The following is a 17,425-nucleotide window of genomic DNA, read 5'->3' as shown; positions in this document are numbered from 1 at the left end:
CTGGAGGTATGCCCTTCTTTAAGGAGCTCCACCAGGAACCCTGATTGCAACACGAGGGCAGGACCCCTTCCAAACAAACAAATAATTAAAGAGAATGTCCTGTATTTATTGCATTTTTACAGAAGTTGACTTCTTAAATGAGTCACAGCTGCTGTCTCCATTAGTTCTGCTGAACACACTGATGGAACCAGGAACCTTCCCAGGACAGACGGGTTTCAGGGCAAACCTCTGAGCAGCGTCGGGGGAGATGATTGGTTCAGAGGCAGGAGGCATGCGGCCGCAGAAGCACAGGGTCCACCACGCTGTTGTGCAGGGGCAGGTCAACTGAGAAGTCGGTGGGCGGAGCCTGCAGACGCTGTCGGGGGGGTCTGCCCCCCCTCTGAGGGATGGGTAGCTCTGAGTGATGGGCAGGAAGGGGAGAGGAGAAGAAATATGGATGGAGGAGAGCCTGCAGGAAAGAAGATCAGTATATCAATAATCAATTTATTGATCAATACATATGCAACACTCATCAGAATCAGCAAGAACCAGCAGACCCAAGAGACTCTAAGCCAGACCTGCCATCTTGGTTCTGGTCGGTTTGTCTGCCAGCTGCAGTTAAAGAGCAGCTTAACACAGATTCTCTGTGATACCAGCAGAGACCACTAGACCACTCCATCTTCTGGCCCGAAATCTACTTCCTGTCTCGTACCTGTCGGGCAGAGCACCGCTGTTTGGACGGGTACACCAGGAACCGGTTGAGGAGGTCAACGGCCTGAGGGGACGTGTCAGGGACGATCTCCTCCAACGGGATTGCTGGGTTCTCCTTAAAAGTGATTTTGTTGTAATCCGGCAGCTCCACCATCTCCTGCAGACGGAAAGGACACTTGTTAGGTCTCATTCGCTGTCACCACAGACAACCATGATGTCACCAGCTGCAAGCAGCCAATAAGAGAACGGAATTAAGCTCACTTTCATTGGTTGACCTCCCGAGTCCAAATAAACTGGAGACAAACATAATTTGTCAGTGAGCGAAATTACCGGAGTCAAATTCCTTGTCGGGCAATGTTCAAACTTGGCCAATGAAATCTGATTCTGATTCTGATTACTTCTGGGCTGGGCTTCCACATGGATCTTTCTGGGTCCCATTCTCTTTTCTCTTATTTAGGCAGCTGCATCTTCTCTCATTCAAACAAATTCACTTAACAACAAATTCAAATCTATCTTTGCAAAAATCATAGTTACTTTTATAAAAATTATATCATGAATTCTTAAGTGGTAATTTTTTTAATGTTTCCATTAAGGCAGCGCTGATCTGTGATCTTAACCGCTAGACTTTTCAAAAGGCCTGAAACTAACACCAGAACCGGAACCTGAAGAACCCACTAAATGATCATGAACTCTGTGTCAAGGACCATGAAGAGACAGCAGCTTTCATAGAACTAGAAGACTACAAGCTTCTCCTAAACTTTAATCAAACCTACCAAAAACCATCAGAACCTTTTGCAAATAGAAGAAATCACTCCAGTATCCAAGGAACCTACTTGAACATTTCTTCAGGTTCTTTAGCCTCCTCCAAACCTAGCAAGGCATCCCAAAACACACCTCTAGAACTCTACGGGAAGCCAAAAAACCTCCACCAGAACCCTTGGTGAGCCCAAACATGTCCTGAGCACAAGACAGGGGGTGAACTAAATTGTAAAGATGGAAACACCAGCAGGACGTTGCTGGACTGAAGATCCAAAGGTTAACAGCCCTTCCTGTTGGGTTACCTCCTCAATGTATTTCAACATCACGTCTTCTGAAGAAATGGAAACACCACCGAGTGTCTTACAGGCCAACTGTCTTGTGTCGGTGTTCCCAGCACTCGGAGAACGCAGCAGAGTTGTTCGATGTCGTTTTCTCCAGGAAATAGAGGAGAGGAGTTCAGCAGCTCCCCGAAAATACAGCCGACTGCCCTGAAACACAAACACACACACACACACACACACACACACACACACACACACACACACACACACACACACACACACACACACACACACACACACACGTTAACAACAAGCATCAGTGCGGGTCAGTCTGCTGCTGCCCCCTGCTGTTCATATCAGAGTACTGCATTAGTAGTAGTGTGCTCTGCGGAGCACTTACCACAGGTCGACTCCCTCGTCATACTTTCGTGCTCCGTACAGCAGTTCGGGAGCCCTGTACCACCTGATCACACACACACACAGGCAAGTTTAGCTTAACAATAACAGCACAGTGAGCAGGGAGCGGTGGGAGCGGACGGCAAATCGTGACACAAAGAACAACTTGGATTTTATCAGCACCTGACCTGGAGATCTTATGAGTCACCATCTCACTAAGACAACTCTACTATGGTGCTCATTGAAAAGAAAAGGGATCCAAGTGGAGTAAAGTGGGACCTTTAAAATGAAAATCAGATTACTTTTAGGCACCGGCTTCTAGTCTCATGGTCTCCCATCCCTGCTACCCGCACAAACCACCCAACGTAGCGGTGGACTCCCGCTGTCCCGTCATCTCTTGTGACAGCTGTGACATGGGTTCACAGAGCTTCAGTGGACATCGTGTTTGAGCAGACACCTCGTTTCCGCTTGCTTCTGCACACTCAGGACACATCTGTTCATTCATTTCTATGGAAACCTCAACTTGTGAAACACATGCGAAAGAGGACAATACTGTACGGTTGAGGGATATTGCATTGCTATCTTTCCAACAGGTACAAAGAACATTCAATATTCCCAAACAGTTATTTTTTTCTGTCTCCACCAACATCTCTCATAGTGAAGATTTCTTCTGGAGCGCAAGAACATAAAACATTTTATAGCATCCTTCTGCTCACTTCTAGGTTCTTCTGCCACATACCAGACATCTCTCGTGGACGGAAAAAGATCTGGACTATGAATGTTTGGAGGATGACTGGCAGCATTGTTCATGTTTGGAACAACAATAAATGAGAAGAAGAAGAGAGGTGACACCTGTAAAGGGGGTGGAGCTGGTACGTACCTGGTGGCCACCTGGTGGCTGTACAGCCTGTCGCCCCGATCACTGAACAGTCGGGCCAGACCAAAGTCCGCGATCTTCAGGTGACCGGAAGAACTGATGAGGAGGTTGGCGGGCTTCAGGTCCTACTCACACATGCACGCCCACATGCATGCACCACAGAGCAAGAAAACAATGGGAGGGGAAACTTTAATCACACAAAAACGAACTAATGACATGTACGACAGAACCGTAAACCTTACATCGCTCAGCAAATGAGTCCATAATCAGAAAACCAGACCCAGTAATCATTTAACCCCTCAGCAGAATGAGCCTGTAGCAACCCGGCACTGAGTGGCCCGATCACGTCTGGCTGTCGGACTTTAATCTTTGGTCGCTCTGGAGTAGCTGTGCACACAGCAGATTTGCAAAAGTCCTGATCTAATTCAGGTCAACAGGTACAGGAAGACACACGTCAAGAAACAGATGTTCAGCTGAGCTCACTGAAGTCTGATCAATGTCTCCTGATTGGCTGGATTCTCTTAGGAACGAGAACTTCCTGGAAACCAAGACCATGTACCAAAATACTGGTCTCTGACACGCGTGCACACATATGTTGACACAGATCCAATCGAATAATAATAATAATAATAGATCGGTCGTGGATGTAGAGTGGGGAAAAAAAGTATTTAGTCAGTCACCAATTGTGCAAGTTCTCCCACTTAAAAAGATGAGAGAGGCCGGTAATTTTCATCATAGTTAAACTTCAACTATGAGAGACAGAATGGGGGAAAGAGTCCAGGAAATCCCGTTGTAGGATTTTTACTGAATTAATTGGTAAATTCCTGGGTAAAATAAGTATTTGGTCACCTACAAACAAGCAAGATTTCTGGCTTTCACAGACCTGTAACTTCTTCTTTAAGAGGCTCCTCTGTCCTCCACTCGTTACCTGTATTAATGGCACCTGTTTTACCTCGTTATCACTACTTGAAGTTGAACATACATTTTTTTGTTATTTTTTTATTACATATCACTACATATACTACATATACATATAGATATACATATACAACATATACATGTAGCATATTTTACATAAACATATTTTAAAATTTTCAATTAACAAAATAACATATTTGAACCATTTTTCAGATTTTTTCAGTTATTATATAGAGATATTGACAGATATTGTCTGAGAAATGGTTCAAATATGTTATTTTGTTATTTGAAATTTTTTTAATTTTTTTTGTTGATTAGAAAATATGTTTCTCTATTTTTCTTATTTTTGTGAGGGGGGATATATATTGTTTTTCGGAACTACCTTGTTCTCTATAGCTGATATAACATGAATTACTCCTATGTGGGATCAATAAAGTTCTTATTTTTGCCATCTCAGAAATTAAATATATTATATTTGGTGCCTAACTGTTTCCCAAGTATATTAGTGCATGTGTGAATGAATAAATGAGACGTAAAACATACATTTCTTTGTAAAAAGGCGCTTTATAAAAATAAGATAATTTACTTGTATTAGTTTACAGCGCAGTCTGGCCACATCCAATATGGCGGAGTCGTTGACGTATCGCAGCAGCTCCATGGGGCGGATACGGATACATGTCTATGGCTGTGACTCCGTTTGTATGCGAGTGACGGATGCAGTCGCGCGCCTACACTGTCAGGGGTGTGACTTTGATTGACAGCTCATAAATCAATCAGATTGGATGAAGAATGACAGAAAACACGCTGATTGGCCACGGGCGCAGAGAGCTGCGCCCGGAGGAGAGGCTTTGAGTAACCAATTAGAGACCAGCATGAAGTCACATGGAAGAAAAGTTTAAGAACATACAATACACACTCATTTGGCCGGCGCCCCTCCCATTGAAACCTATTTATTTCAGTCTGCACAAAAAACAACTCTGAATAAACCCAGTATGGGATGGGAAGGCTTGAAAAATTAAGTCAGACACATTTTATGAGTGCACAGATGTGATAATTACATTTTATTACGTAATTTATGTGTACTGTGTCTATATATTTTTTTTTTTTTTCCCTGTAATTTTAATGGGGGCGGCGCCCTAGCGCCCCCTATTGACAAGCCGCCACTGCCTGAGATGTCCATTACAGGACACTTTAGTTTAAGGTGTCACCGTGGAAACATTATTTTGCATCTCTTAAAGGGGAACCAACTCACCTGTCCAAGACAGATGAGGTGAAATAATTCTGTTGAACCAGAATTCTAACCAACACATTTGTTCACGTGTGCATGTACAGTATGTAAGAGCCAGAAATCTTGAAGCATTTTCACTGTAACTGACACTGTTACTCATCATGAACAGAAACTTCTGATGAACTGTCACATTTGGTTCAACCATTTATCAGAGGGGGAGAGGCAGTGGGTGCTCACCCGGTGCATGATGTTGTTATGATGCAGGAAGGCCACGCCCTTCAGCAGCATCATCATGTAGCCTTTGACCATGGCGGGGCTCAGCGGTGTCTGGTGGTTCCTGATGACCTCAGAGAGGTCGGACAGCATGAAGTCAAAGACCAAGACGAAGCCGGTCCCGTGAGGGAAGACGTCCTTCAGCTTCACGACCTGAAGAATCCAGACGGAGAACATGTCAGCACCAGTTTAGTTTTATATCCAACTGAAACAGTTTTCATTCTTAGGTTGAACAAAATTTACAGCTTTTTTAAGGCATCTCAAATTTCAGGGGCTCAAACGACAGCTGACTGAGTTGTTAATCATCCAGGGGGTTTAATCCCTCCTTACAAGAAGGTAAATGGAGCAGATCGAACGTCTGGAGTTGATGTTAGGTACAGGGTTTGGCAGATGTTTGACTGAAGCCAGTGTTGGCGACATCGCGGGCCAGAGCCCCCAGATGAGGCCCTGGGTCCCAATGTAGCTCTGGGCTTTTAGTGAAATTGTTCTACTGTAAAACTGTCACATTAAATGTGGATAATCTTGTTGCTGTGTTGCAGATTGACTCACCGAAAATTCTGGGGTGCAGAAATCTGTAATCTCTGAATTTTGTGGTGCACAGATCTGTAATCTCTGAATTATGAGGTGCACAGATCTGTAATCTCTGAATTATGAGGTGCACAGATCTGTAATCTCTGAATTATGAGGTGCACAGATCTGTAATCTCTGAATTATGAGGTGCACAGATCTGTAATTTCTGAATTCTGGGGTGCACAGATTTGTAATCTCTGAATTATCGGGGGGTTCAGATTTGCCCCCTCTGAATTCTGGGGGCCTTCAGAGATGAAAACCCACGTGCTGGTTGTCCTCGATCTCCTGCAGGGCCTTGATCTCCCTCAGAGCCTGGTTGGGGATGCCGTCCTCCAGCCTCCTCAGAGCCACCTTCTTCAGGGCCACCGTCTCTCCTGTCTGACAGAAAGGCAGTGTTGCTCAGAGAGGGTCAGGTGAACGTAGATCAGTGGTCACCAACCCTGGTCCTTGAGATCTACTATCCTGCATGTTTTAGATGCTACCCTGTTTCAGAACGCCGTGATATAAGGAGCTGTGTAAACAACAGAACTGTCCAGACCTTGATAACACGCTAATGAGGACTGTTAATTAGAATCAGGTGTGCTGAGGCCAGGAAATATCCAAAACATGCGGGACAGTAGATCCTGAGGACCAGGGTTGGTGACCACTGATGTAGATGATCCTGACCCTAAATCTCCTCATCACCACAAACTTCAGAAGCAGCTACCTTGATGTGTTTGGCTTTGAAGACGATGCCATGAGCTCCTTCCCCGATCCGGCCCAGGATGCTGTACTGCTCCATGGATCTTGATCAGTTCTCACAGACAGAAAAGTCTGCAGAACAAAGTATTCAAATCTCTTACTATTTTCACTTAAAAACGCAAGACTGGCAGATTATTGTGATAATAAAACATTTCTTGGGAGACAATAGAATTAGTGAAGTCTCTCAATAAAAAAAATAAAGAGGTCATTAAAGATGTTGCGAGTTTCGATTCCAAAAAACGTAAAGATATTTAACAACTGGCAAGAGTTCTTATCAATATAGCAAAGTACCTCAATTCGACCAGTAAAACATTCTACATGTTTCTGTTTTCTCGCAGGAGTTCACTGTGACTGAGCTCGGCGCTAGCTCTCGTTGCCTGGCAACTGACAGGCTAAACTACCTGAAAACCCGGAACAGGAACAAACCAACGTTTGTTGTTGCTGGTTACAAACAGTTGATGATTAAACGACCGAACTGACAGAAACACGGTGGCAATATTAATTTTCTAAGAGTAATATTAGTCTCAAAAGTATGAAGATAAATGAGACGGAGCAGCGTCCTGCGTCACTACGTTTGTTTACGCCGACGTCACAACTACGGTCCAATCACAGAGGCCGAAACCCCAGCAGAGAGTCACGTGTTCTGAGGCTTTTTACATAAATGTAGAACAAGATCCATTTAACAATTATATAAGCCGCCCGTATATCTGTTCAGCAGCGTCATTACTTAAGTTGTTGAATAATGAAAAATGAAGCAATTTCTCTTTCTTAATGAGTCATTTACAGAGAAATTGCTTCAGTGTCTTTTTCTCTTTTTTGCAGAAATATAACTCCATCAGAATCAGAATCAGAAAAGGGTTTATTGCCAAGTTTGTTAAACACGCACAAGGAATTTGTTGTGGTGATTGGTGCAATACAATACAAATATAAAAGCAAATATAAAAGAGATAAGAGATAAAATGTATAAACAGAAATGTACAATATGAGGTTTTTAAAGTGTGATTAAAGTGAATGTGCAAAGCGGTTGTGAGGTTTTCCTACATCAAATGTTTTTACCCATTTTTTGAATTTCTGTAACCATTTCTTAATTTCTCCACACGCCTTTGCACATGCTGCACGAGTCTCCGTCAGTCAATACTGACCCTGAAAACCCGAGTTGATGAGTGTGTAAGCACGAAAACAGCTCCAACGAGAAACAGAAAAATCAACGTTTGCATCAAACATTTAAACTGTTTGGTGTGTCTGAATTTTTGTTGTGTTTTTGAGTTCTACAAACTCACAAAAAAGGCTATAATCATGATGAAAAACTGCTGATGGTCCAATATCAATAGCAGTAAATTATAAGGGGATGGTCAGTTGGTGTTGAAATGTTTCTGCTCATTTAACTTCCTTTCAATTCTTCCTCCAGGATTTGATTGGATTTTTTAAAATTATTATTTATTTATTTATTTTTAATATTTGTATCCCGATTTTTTTATCACCCAATGCTCCTACCCAAGTCAATCCTGAGCATTGCTCCCTCTACCCCTTAAATAGCAATTCGAACAAACCAAACACAGTGATTAAATCATTCTACAAATGTTATCTCAGACAAGATAAATGAAAAAATAGTATGAAAAATGGACAAAAGAAAAACAGAACCATTCAGTGAAACTGTAAGCGGTTAAAGCATTTGACAGCTTTTGTGTTGGAGGAATATGAGATGGTTGGTATGTAAAGTTTCATGTAAATAAACAGTTCAGTAAAATCAATGTGCCTTTTATACTATTCTGAATGCACATTTTATATATAAACAAAACATTTCATAAATAAAGCAAAACTTGTTTCGTTAATTGTTGCAGCTCACGGGTTAGAATACCTCCATTACACCTTTTTATTTGGTTGAATTCACAATTAGTCCTCTTCTTTTTTTCCTTTACATACACAGGTTGATTTCAGCTGATTTTACGCAACTACATACTTTTATTCTGAAATTCGGAAGTGATGTCACATTTCTTTCCGGTGGAGCGCGTTGTTTATTGCAGTTTTGGAATACTTACATTTCAAGTGGGGAGTTTGTGACCCAGAAAAGTTAAATTTAACAGGGTTGGAGGTTCAAAAGGAGGCCACCGATCTCCAGCGTGAACCCGCGTGGAAACGAGTGTTGATGCAGATCTTTTACTTGCAGCATGGCTCCGCCGGGCGACGCTAGTGCTAACGTGGAGCAGAAGGTGCTGCGCTATGAAACCTTCATCAGCGACGTCCTGCACAGAGACCTGCAGTAAGGACCCCGGTGCTGCTAGTCCTCTCCTGCTCCTGTCCTTACACAGCTGTGCTCCTTTAGATCCCACTTATATCATGGAGCAAATTTAATGCTCCCTCTGATCCTCTTTTTTTATGGATATAAGCTTCTGAAACTTACTGAGTGTAACACTGTGTAATGTATAATGTAGAGTTTAGACTCAATGACAGACTCTGTCATCTCATCCCCATTTATGCTCCCACTCATGAACACACCACAAGGGGAAAACAACTTTTAAAGGAAACTGAAATGTACAAGTTTCAGTGTAACCTGTTACACTTAAAAGATTTTTAAAAAGAGACTAAAACAAAAATTGTTATTAAATTATGTCTAATTCTAAAAGTATGTCTAACTCTAAAACTATCTGTCAATGTTTATGTACCAATACCTGATGTATTATTTTTACAAGAATATCTTTGTATCTAGGAAATCTGAGGAGGTCTCAGGGTTTTATTGTGTTTTTCTTTTAGGTTATAAGGTTATTATATGTATCTGTGTAATTTATAGTTGTTTTGCTGTGTGACTGGGCCCCTATTCATAAGATACAGTAGCTTCTGGGGAGTCCCATTTTACAAACCTCAATTGATTGCTATCTGTATTTGTGTTTTTAAATTATATGTGAATAAACTCTGTGAACTCTGAACTCAGATCCAGAGTAACAGCTGCTCCGAAACCGCGGTGAAGTTGGTTTTAGGCTGTTCGACATCTATTAACATGATCAATAATCAAACATATTTCTGCAATACCTTCCAGTTTACATGAACCACCGACTCCAACCCGAAGCAGTACAAGTTTTTACTGTTGGTTTGTTTCTGCTTGCATTTGTTAGTTTCTGCATTAGTTTTTCCCAGGTTTCTGCAGATATATTCGTGTGCTGTTTGTAGGTGTATGTTTCCCTGTGTTGGTGATGGTGTTTGTGTTTCCAACTGGGATCTAAAGCAGGACCGGCCTCCTGGAAGAACCAGACAGAACCACCTGTCCCCGACCACATGAAACAAGTGGGATCAGGACAGGCTGCTGGTTTTACTGGGAGACTGCAGACAGATCCAGTTTAGGAGGCAGCTGATGTTGGTGCTTTCAGAAGGGTTCTGGTTCTGGTCCTGCTTCAGACCCCAGAAAATACCCCCCTTATTAGGGGATATTGGTTTGTCTGAAGACGTGAACTCACAAACACTACTGCTGCCGTCTGACAGGAAGGTGCTGGAGCAGAGAGATCAGGTGTACGAGAAGATCTCCCAGTACCTGCAGCTGAAGAACACCATACAGAGCCTCCAGGTACGTACCACCGCGCCGGCAGCTCGTCATCCACGCAGGAAGAGCTCACACATGGCTCGTGAACGCGTCCTGCCAGTATTGTCGTCACCTCCTTTTAAACGGATCTGGTCTCAGGGGGCGAGCTGATCTGTGATCCTTTTAAAAGGGCCGATCTTCCGCTGTAAATTCTGCTGAATATGGGATGTTTGGATATATTTTTTTATCATGTCAATTATCTTCTATCAACTCTCTCATTTACATTCATATTTTTTTTACTTTCATTTAAAAAACATATTAGTAAAAGCTAGTGAAACCTTTACTGTGTTTTTAAAAGATTTGACCGAGATGTTGGATAATTAATTTTTGTATTTTTACTCATCCCTGCGACTTCACTGTGCTCCCTACAGGAGGCGGGCTCTCAGAAGCTGAAGACGGACGTAGATCTCGGCTGTAACTTCTACGTTCAGGCTGAAGTGTGAGTCGTCTTCTTCCTGTCGCCAGCCGTGCTCATGACCCTGACGGGTCGCGGCCGCTGTGCTGAAACATTGATCTGCTTCTGGATCTCGTTTTAACACTGCTCTCCTGTTCTTGGACAGCGAGGACCCATCCAGGATCTTTGTGGCGGTCGGCTTCGGCTTCTTTGTGGAGATGACTCACGATGAGGCTCTGAGGTTCATCGAAAAGAAGACGAGTCAGCTGACGGCGTGAGTTCACCAGGAGGACGGTGGCGTCGTATTTAAGTGGACTCCTCTCTAACATGTTACTTCCCGTGGTACCAGAGCTGCTCAGAGTTCAGCTCTTCTGGTGGTCCTGGCTCAGGAGCTTCTCCAACCGGGACGTGGATCAGCTCTCAGGGGTTGAAACAGGACCTGGTTCAGGTCTGAGATCTTCTGTGCAGGATCACATCTGGACGAAGAGGAACATCTGCATCACACGGCCTCTCTGCTGTGCTGGTCTGTTGAGCTGTAACTGGACTGAGCCCCTCCTGGTGATGATGACATTTAATACTTGGCGATGTCCAGGAGGATTTATCACCACTCTCCTTTAGAAGCTCAGCTAGGACCGGCGGAGCTGAAACTAGGACCGGCGGAGCTGAAACCAGGACTAGTACAGCTGAAACCAGGACTAGTACAGCTGAAACCAGGACTAGTACAGCTGAAACCAGGACTAGTACAGCTGAAACCAGGACTAGTACAGCTGAAACCAGGACTAGTACAGCTGAAACCAGGACCGGTGGAGCTGAAACCTGGACCGGTGGAGATGAAACCAGGACTAGTACAGCGGTAGAGGAACCGCAGGTCTGGATCCAGACCCTAGGGGCCGTTAGAGAAACCATGTTTGATGGGAACCAACCATACTGAAGTCGGTGGCGCTGGTGCTGGTAATTTGTGTGATGTCATTCTAATTACTAGAAATCTGAGGAGAAGCAGGAGTGACTTGTGAACTGATGGACTTCAGTATCCGTCTGTGTGGTTGTCCTCGTCCCCTCGGCCGTCCACCAAGTCAGATCCTTGGATCCAAGCGTCAGTGGAGTCGTTTTCTGGATCCAACACTTTCTGCTCGTCAGTTGCGTCCTGAATGATGAAAAGAGGATTAATCCTGTTTGAGCTCCACATTGATCTGGTTGAGACACATCTGTGACTACGTGGTTTGGGTGTTCAGGGTGTCAACAAATGTCCGTGGATACACTGTGGTTGTGGTGGTGGTCCGATCTGGGCTGGCAGCCTGGAGATCCTCTTGTTGGAGGATCGTAATCTGCTACCATTGCTGACTTTCCTGTCATTGAAGACTGTCTCAGGGCTTCTTGGTGAATTTCAGCTTTTATTTTGGTAATCTGACATTAACAGGAAGTCTTTAAGATTTGTTGTTAACTTGATGCTAACTGTGTTAATGATGGTCACCAACAGGTAGGTGAGGGATGCTAACTGTGCTAATGCAACATTTGTGTTCCAGTTTCACGGAGCAGCTGACCAAAGACTCCTCCAAAATAAAAGCTCACATCCGCATGGTGTTGGAGGTCAGTTCTTCTTCTGCTGTCAGCTTGTTACAGTGAATCACCTGATCATAAAGATAGTTAGGAGTAAAAAAGGCTATTTTCTTTGAAATGCAGGAAGAAAAACTGACAAATGTTAACACATCAATTTAGTAATTAGTTAAATCTGCTCAGTGAGGATGTTTGTTCTTGTTCTGATGATGAACACAAACTGAAATGCCGTCCCGTCCCCCAGGGTCTCCGTGAGCTGCAGCGTCTCTCAGATGTCCCAGAGAGCAAAACATCAGATGTTCTGTAGATGGTTCCGTCAGACGACAGCTCTGTAGTTCTTCAGGGGGAGCGTCACGGACACGGAGACCGGCGTCTCGTCATCACGCTCCTGTCATCATGTCTGCGTGTACAGAAGTGGCAGAAGTTTTCTTCTTTAAATCTACAGGAAGGGTTTTTTACACGACAACTACAACGACAATTACTTTTCTTTTGAGGATTAATGAAGACGTTTTGAAATTTACTTCGGGAAAAACAAACTGGATGATCCAAAGTTTATGGACATTTGTACATAGTTTTTTTTTTTGTGAATTTCTTTGAATGTTCAACAAATGTTCAACAAAACAAAACATTGACCCCTTTTTATTCTGTTTAAGATCTTTTTCCCGTATGCGGTTACATGCAGAAGTAGGACAGTGTTCCATGGCTGCATTTAAACATCAGCACCATAAATTTTCAATAAAACAATCCAGATGTGTTCAAAGCTGACGACATGGCGTTTACCACTCTGCTGATGGTCAGACATCAAGTCAGGACCTGAACCCCAGCAGGGTCAATGGATCTGCCGTCCACACACTTCTGGATGGATGGAAGCATCGGTGATGACCTCCAGCTGCTATGAGGTGTTGTCATGGCAACAGGCTGCTGGATGGAGTTGCAGCGAGAGACTGTTGAAAGCAGATCCTGCGTTCAGACAGGATCCCGTCAGAGCAGAGTCCCGGGGCCTGTACTACGAAGCGGGATTTGGGTTTAGCGAGGTAACTTCAGGTTTAACCCTGGGTTTTCAGGACTACGACGGTGGTTCACTTCTTAGCGGGGCACATCGCCATGGTAACTTATGCTGAACCGCTAACCTGCTCCGGAGCAGGTTATGTTCAAGATACAGATCGCCGGGTGTAAAAGCACCGCCCACTGACCAATCAGCTCTTTTGGAAAATGACATGCCCTTTCGAAGAGAATCCAGTGGAGCTCGGGGCGCGGATCGTGAGAGGATCCCTCCGAAGAGAACGCGTATTCAGGGACCACCAAAACCCCTTTGTTTTCCCTGATGAGTACCTGTATGAACGATCCAAAAAAAAAGGAAAAAAAGAAAAAAGAGGTGGAGGAGAAAATAAAAAATAAATCAATCAATGAATAAATAAAACAAATCATCACCCAAAATCCGATGTACAGTCAATCCAAAACTAATACCAATTAAATAAATAAATCAAGAAGAAATGAAAAAGAAGATGCATTTGTAAGGGGATAGCAAAAAAGGGATTTTCAATTTCGTCCCTCGAACATTCTGAGAAGTCACTTTAAAATACTAAATACCCCCCTCCTGAAAAAATAAAAAATTAAATAAAATAAATAAAAAAACCCAATTCTTTGGTACAGCATCAGCACAAGTTATCGGTCAACAACAATAGTTATAGAACCAATATATACAGGACTGTCTCAGAAAATTTGAATATTGTGATTTTCTGTAATGCAAACACAAAAACAAAAAAATGTCATACATTCTGGATTCATTACAAATCAACTGAAATATTGCAAGCCTTTTATTATTTTAATATTGCTGATCATGGTTTACAGTTTAAGATTAAGATTCCCAGAATATTCAAATATATGTTTATATCCCTATGAATTTACGCATTTATACAGTCAGCGATCTTTTGCCAGCTGTCTTTCCTGCATTTTGCAGCTGCAACTGTGTTGCTTTTTGCCTGTATTATATGCCTATACTCATCATATTTCCGTAAAATTATTGTTTGCTCTTCGCTACTGAAATAAGCGGGCGGCTCTGACAGCGGACTTCTCCATGCTTGCGATTGGTCATGCGCTGAAAACACCGCCCCTTTTATGTGCACGCGCTCATATCCAGATTGGAGAAACCTGGGTTGATATACCGAGTTGATAACCACCGTCGTGTGACCGCTTAGCGTGATTGCAATTGTCCCGCTTAGTGAATCTGGATAAGGAAAAGATATCCTCGATATGTTGAACTTGCTTCGTAGTACAGGCCCCAGGCCTCACCTGTACCTGAACCAAACTGCCCTGTTGACGCCGGTGGTTGGTAGAGGAACAGCAACTTTCCTTACTTCTACAACGCTTTCAACCAGGAATTTATGTTGCCGCTTGGGTTAAAGTCTAAACATAATCTAAAGTAATGATGGGTTACATTAGCTCACCGTCAGCTAAACGGCGAAATATTTATTTTCCTCTGCTGTAAAAGTGCCACTAGACTAGTGGTCAGTAGAGGAAATTCATTCTTATTTCCTTGTTGGCTTAAACAGGAATAGTCCGGTAGTCAAAGGCTGATTTTTGGCTGAACCCGGTTTCGTCGGTAAAAGTTTTTTTCTCAACTGATTCTTGTAGCTTGGGGTCATCTATTAAGAATTCCAGAGGGTGCCCAGTGATATCCCTTGAGCATTTTTTGTTATTAACCCCTTAATGACCGAAACACTAAAAATCCACCCAAAATAGACTTTTATGGCATTTCATGCAAAAATCTTGATCTAAATTAATCAATTTTGATTAATCTTGATCTAAATTAATCAATATCCACTTTTTCAATCAAAAGTGGATATGTACAGTGTTATGCATGTTTAAATATTAACCCCTTCATGCACCAAACACCAACATCCTGGTGAGATATTGGGACATTATGAAAATGTGTGTACAGAAATCAAATCAAATGCATAAGATATGCTTTCTACAAAGTGGATTGGGGGAACTGGCCTTCAGGCCTTCCATCTTGAGCAACTTGTACACAAAAAATCCACACAACATTCCCCCAAAAATATGGTTTAAGAGATTTCATGCAAAAAATATTCAAATCAAAACCATAAAATGTACTTATTCAAACATGCGTGATTGCCTACAGTGTGTGGGGGAGTCTAGGGTGTCTAGGGTGTCTAGCCCCCCCCCCCCCCAAAAAAAAAAAAAATGGAAGAAGAGGATGGGGATCCTTCAACTCCTCATTTGTATCACAAGGAGGAAGCAGAGTCAAGAATCTTAGCTGACTCAAAGGACAGAACTCGACTTTTGAACAAACTTGAAACCTGTCTCCATCCACTCCATCCCAGCGAACATCCAGGAGAGAGCATTGTCAGCATCAGCAGTGGGAAAATAGCTCCACCAGTTGTCAACGTAGACAGTGCAGTAAAGATTGGGGAGTCAATGTTAGCCGATTTTGAAAACACCTGGCCAGAGGGATTTTATAAGACCATCCCATCTAAAGTCAAGACGATGGCTACAACAGTGAAATCCATCCAGGTGGGTGACACCAAAGTGTATGAGCTCAATGCCATCTATTCAAGGGTCATAGTACTCTTATCGAGTGACCGTGATATTCACGTGGAGGATGTCCTCGCCTTTGAGCTGGCACCCGTACCAACTTCTATGTTCACCGAGATTGGAATGCGGATTTGTAAAGCCAAGTCGACACTGAAGAAGTCACTCCAAGTGGAAATCTCCAGGAGGAATGCTGGTGATGCAAATGTTACTGTCATTGATGGATCAGCCCTTCTGTGGACCATCCACTGGCCAGCTAATGGCACCATAGCTGATTTCATCAGAAATGTCAAAACACGTTTGACTTCATATCTGGCATACAGTGATGTCTACCTCATCTTTGACAGGTACTATGATTTCAGTACAAAGTCAGTCACCAGAGATGTCAGGGAGACAGGGGTCAGCAAGAAGCACCATCTTCTCCTGTCAACAAAGCTCCCAGCCCGGAAGGTTGTGTTATCCTCTTGTGAAAACAAAAAACAACTCAATCGACTGATTTGTGAGGACCTAGTCCATGACAGACTCTTCCACGTACAGAGTACAAGCTTACACAAGTTGGTGGTGACAGGGGAGGACCCATGCCCCATTGAGATCACAATGGAAGAGAGAAGGGTCCGACATGATCTAGAGCAGTGGTTCTCAACTCCGGTCCTCGGGACCCCCTGCCCTGCATGTCTTAGATGTTTCCCTGCTTCAGCACACCTGATTCAAATTAACAGTCGTCACCAGCTTGTCATCAAAGTCTGGACAGTTCTGTTGATGACACAGCTCCTTGTATCACGGTGTGCTGAAGCAGGGAAACATCTAAGACATGCAGGGCAGGGGGTCCCGAGGACCGGAGTTGAGAACCACTGCTCTAGAGAACCATCAGGAAGAAGCTGACACAATCATTGTTCATCAAGTCCTGCTGTGTGCTGGAGAAGCTCGTCAAATATCAGTGGTTTCAGATGACACAGATGTATTTGTGCTACTCCTCCACCATTATCAGCAGGCAGGACTAGATGTATCCATCACAATGGAATCCCCGAGTCAGGAAAGGGCAATAGTGGACATCAAATCAACACTGGCCAAGCATCCACAAGTTGTCAAACACATCTTACCAGCCCATGCCTTATCAGGTTGTGACACAGTAGCATGTTACTATGGGCTGGGAAAAGGCACTGTGGTCAAAGTCCTGAAAGCTGGGTACAAATTATCGGCTATCGGAAACATGGATGCACCATTCCAAAAAGTCATCAACCAAGCCACTGCCTTCATATCAGCCTGTTATGGCATACAGAAAAGCAGTGACATGTCACACACTCGGCTGCTGGCTTGGGGAAAAAAGAATGGGAAAGGACATACATCTGCTCCAAACTTAGCTGCACTACCACCAACTAAGGAAGCATTCTTAGAGAATGTCAAGAGGGCCCACCTTCAAGCAGCTTTGTGGCGAAATGTTGATGGGCGGTCTCCACCGCCATGGGACCCAGAGAACTTTGGTTGGGATAAAGACATCCCTAACAGGTCACTGAACCCAACCACTCTGCCTGCGCATTGCAAACCTGCCCCAAACTACATTCTGGACATGATTAAGTGTGGCTGCAAGAGTGACCGTCCATGCAACTCCAAGAAGTGCAGC

At 43.4% G+C, this 17,425-nt stretch overlaps 2 protein-coding genes across 2 annotated transcripts; one reads left to right on the top strand and one right to left on the bottom strand.

Annotated features, from left to right (window-relative positions):
- Positions 1-101: 101 nt before the first annotated feature.
- cdk20 (cyclin dependent kinase 20) lies at positions 102-7,264 on the bottom strand. Its single transcript, XM_061734797.1, has 9 exons — positions 7,025-7,264; positions 6,699-6,805; positions 6,257-6,370; positions 5,387-5,575; positions 3,007-3,128; positions 2,131-2,193; positions 1,814-1,937; positions 692-847; positions 102-448 (listed from the first exon to the last, which is right to left on the bottom strand). Exons 2-9 carry the CDS (start codon positions 6,771-6,773, stop codon positions 257-259), a joined length of 1,035 nt encoding a protein of 344 aa, XP_061590781.1. The 5' UTR covers positions 6,774-6,805; positions 7,025-7,264; the 3' UTR covers positions 102-256.
- Positions 7,265-8,743: 1,479 nt separating this feature from the next.
- uxt (ubiquitously-expressed, prefoldin-like chaperone) lies at positions 8,744-14,281 on the top strand. The gene is made up of 6 exons (XM_061735698.1): positions 8,744-8,993; positions 10,208-10,289; positions 10,676-10,743; positions 10,865-10,972; positions 12,222-12,285; positions 12,497-14,281. The coding sequence occupies exons 1-6, from the start codon at positions 8,902-8,904 to the stop codon at positions 12,557-12,559; spliced, it is 477 nt and encodes a 158-aa protein (XP_061591682.1). The 5' UTR covers positions 8,744-8,901; the 3' UTR covers positions 12,560-14,281.
- The last annotated feature ends 3,144 nt before the right edge of the window (positions 14,282-17,425 follow it).

This window comes from Cololabis saira, chromosome 12, assembly GCF_033807715.1.
Source record: "Cololabis saira isolate AMF1-May2022 chromosome 12, fColSai1.1, whole genome shotgun sequence".
NCBI lineage: Eukaryota > Metazoa > Chordata > Actinopteri > Beloniformes > Belonidae > Cololabis > Cololabis saira.
This window is presented reverse-complemented; position numbering and strand designations above follow the sequence as displayed.

Excerpts from the sequence above, each read along its gene's own strand:
- cdk20 (XM_061734797.1), bottom strand. The coding sequence starts at position 6,773 with ATGGAGCAGTACAGCATCCTGGGCCGGATCGGGGAAGGAGCTCATGGC. Across the intron at positions 6,371-6,698 it reads TCAAAGCCAAACACATCAAG|ACAGGAGAGACGGTGGCCCT; the intron begins GTAGCTGCTTCT and ends CCTTTCTGTCAG. Across the intron at positions 449-691 it reads AGCGGTGCTCTGCCCGACAG|GCTCTCCTCCATCCATATTT; the intron begins GTACGAGACAGG and ends TCTTTCCTGCAG.
- uxt (XM_061735698.1), top strand. The coding sequence starts at position 8,902 with ATGGCTCCGCCGGGCGACGCTAGTGCTAACGTGGAGCAGAAGGTGCTG. Across the intron at positions 8,994-10,207 it reads GTCCTGCACAGAGACCTGCA|GAAGGTGCTGGAGCAGAGAG; the intron begins GTAAGGACCCCG and ends GCCGTCTGACAG. Across the intron at positions 10,290-10,675 it reads ACACCATACAGAGCCTCCAG|GAGGCGGGCTCTCAGAAGCT; the intron begins GTACGTACCACC and ends TGCTCCCTACAG.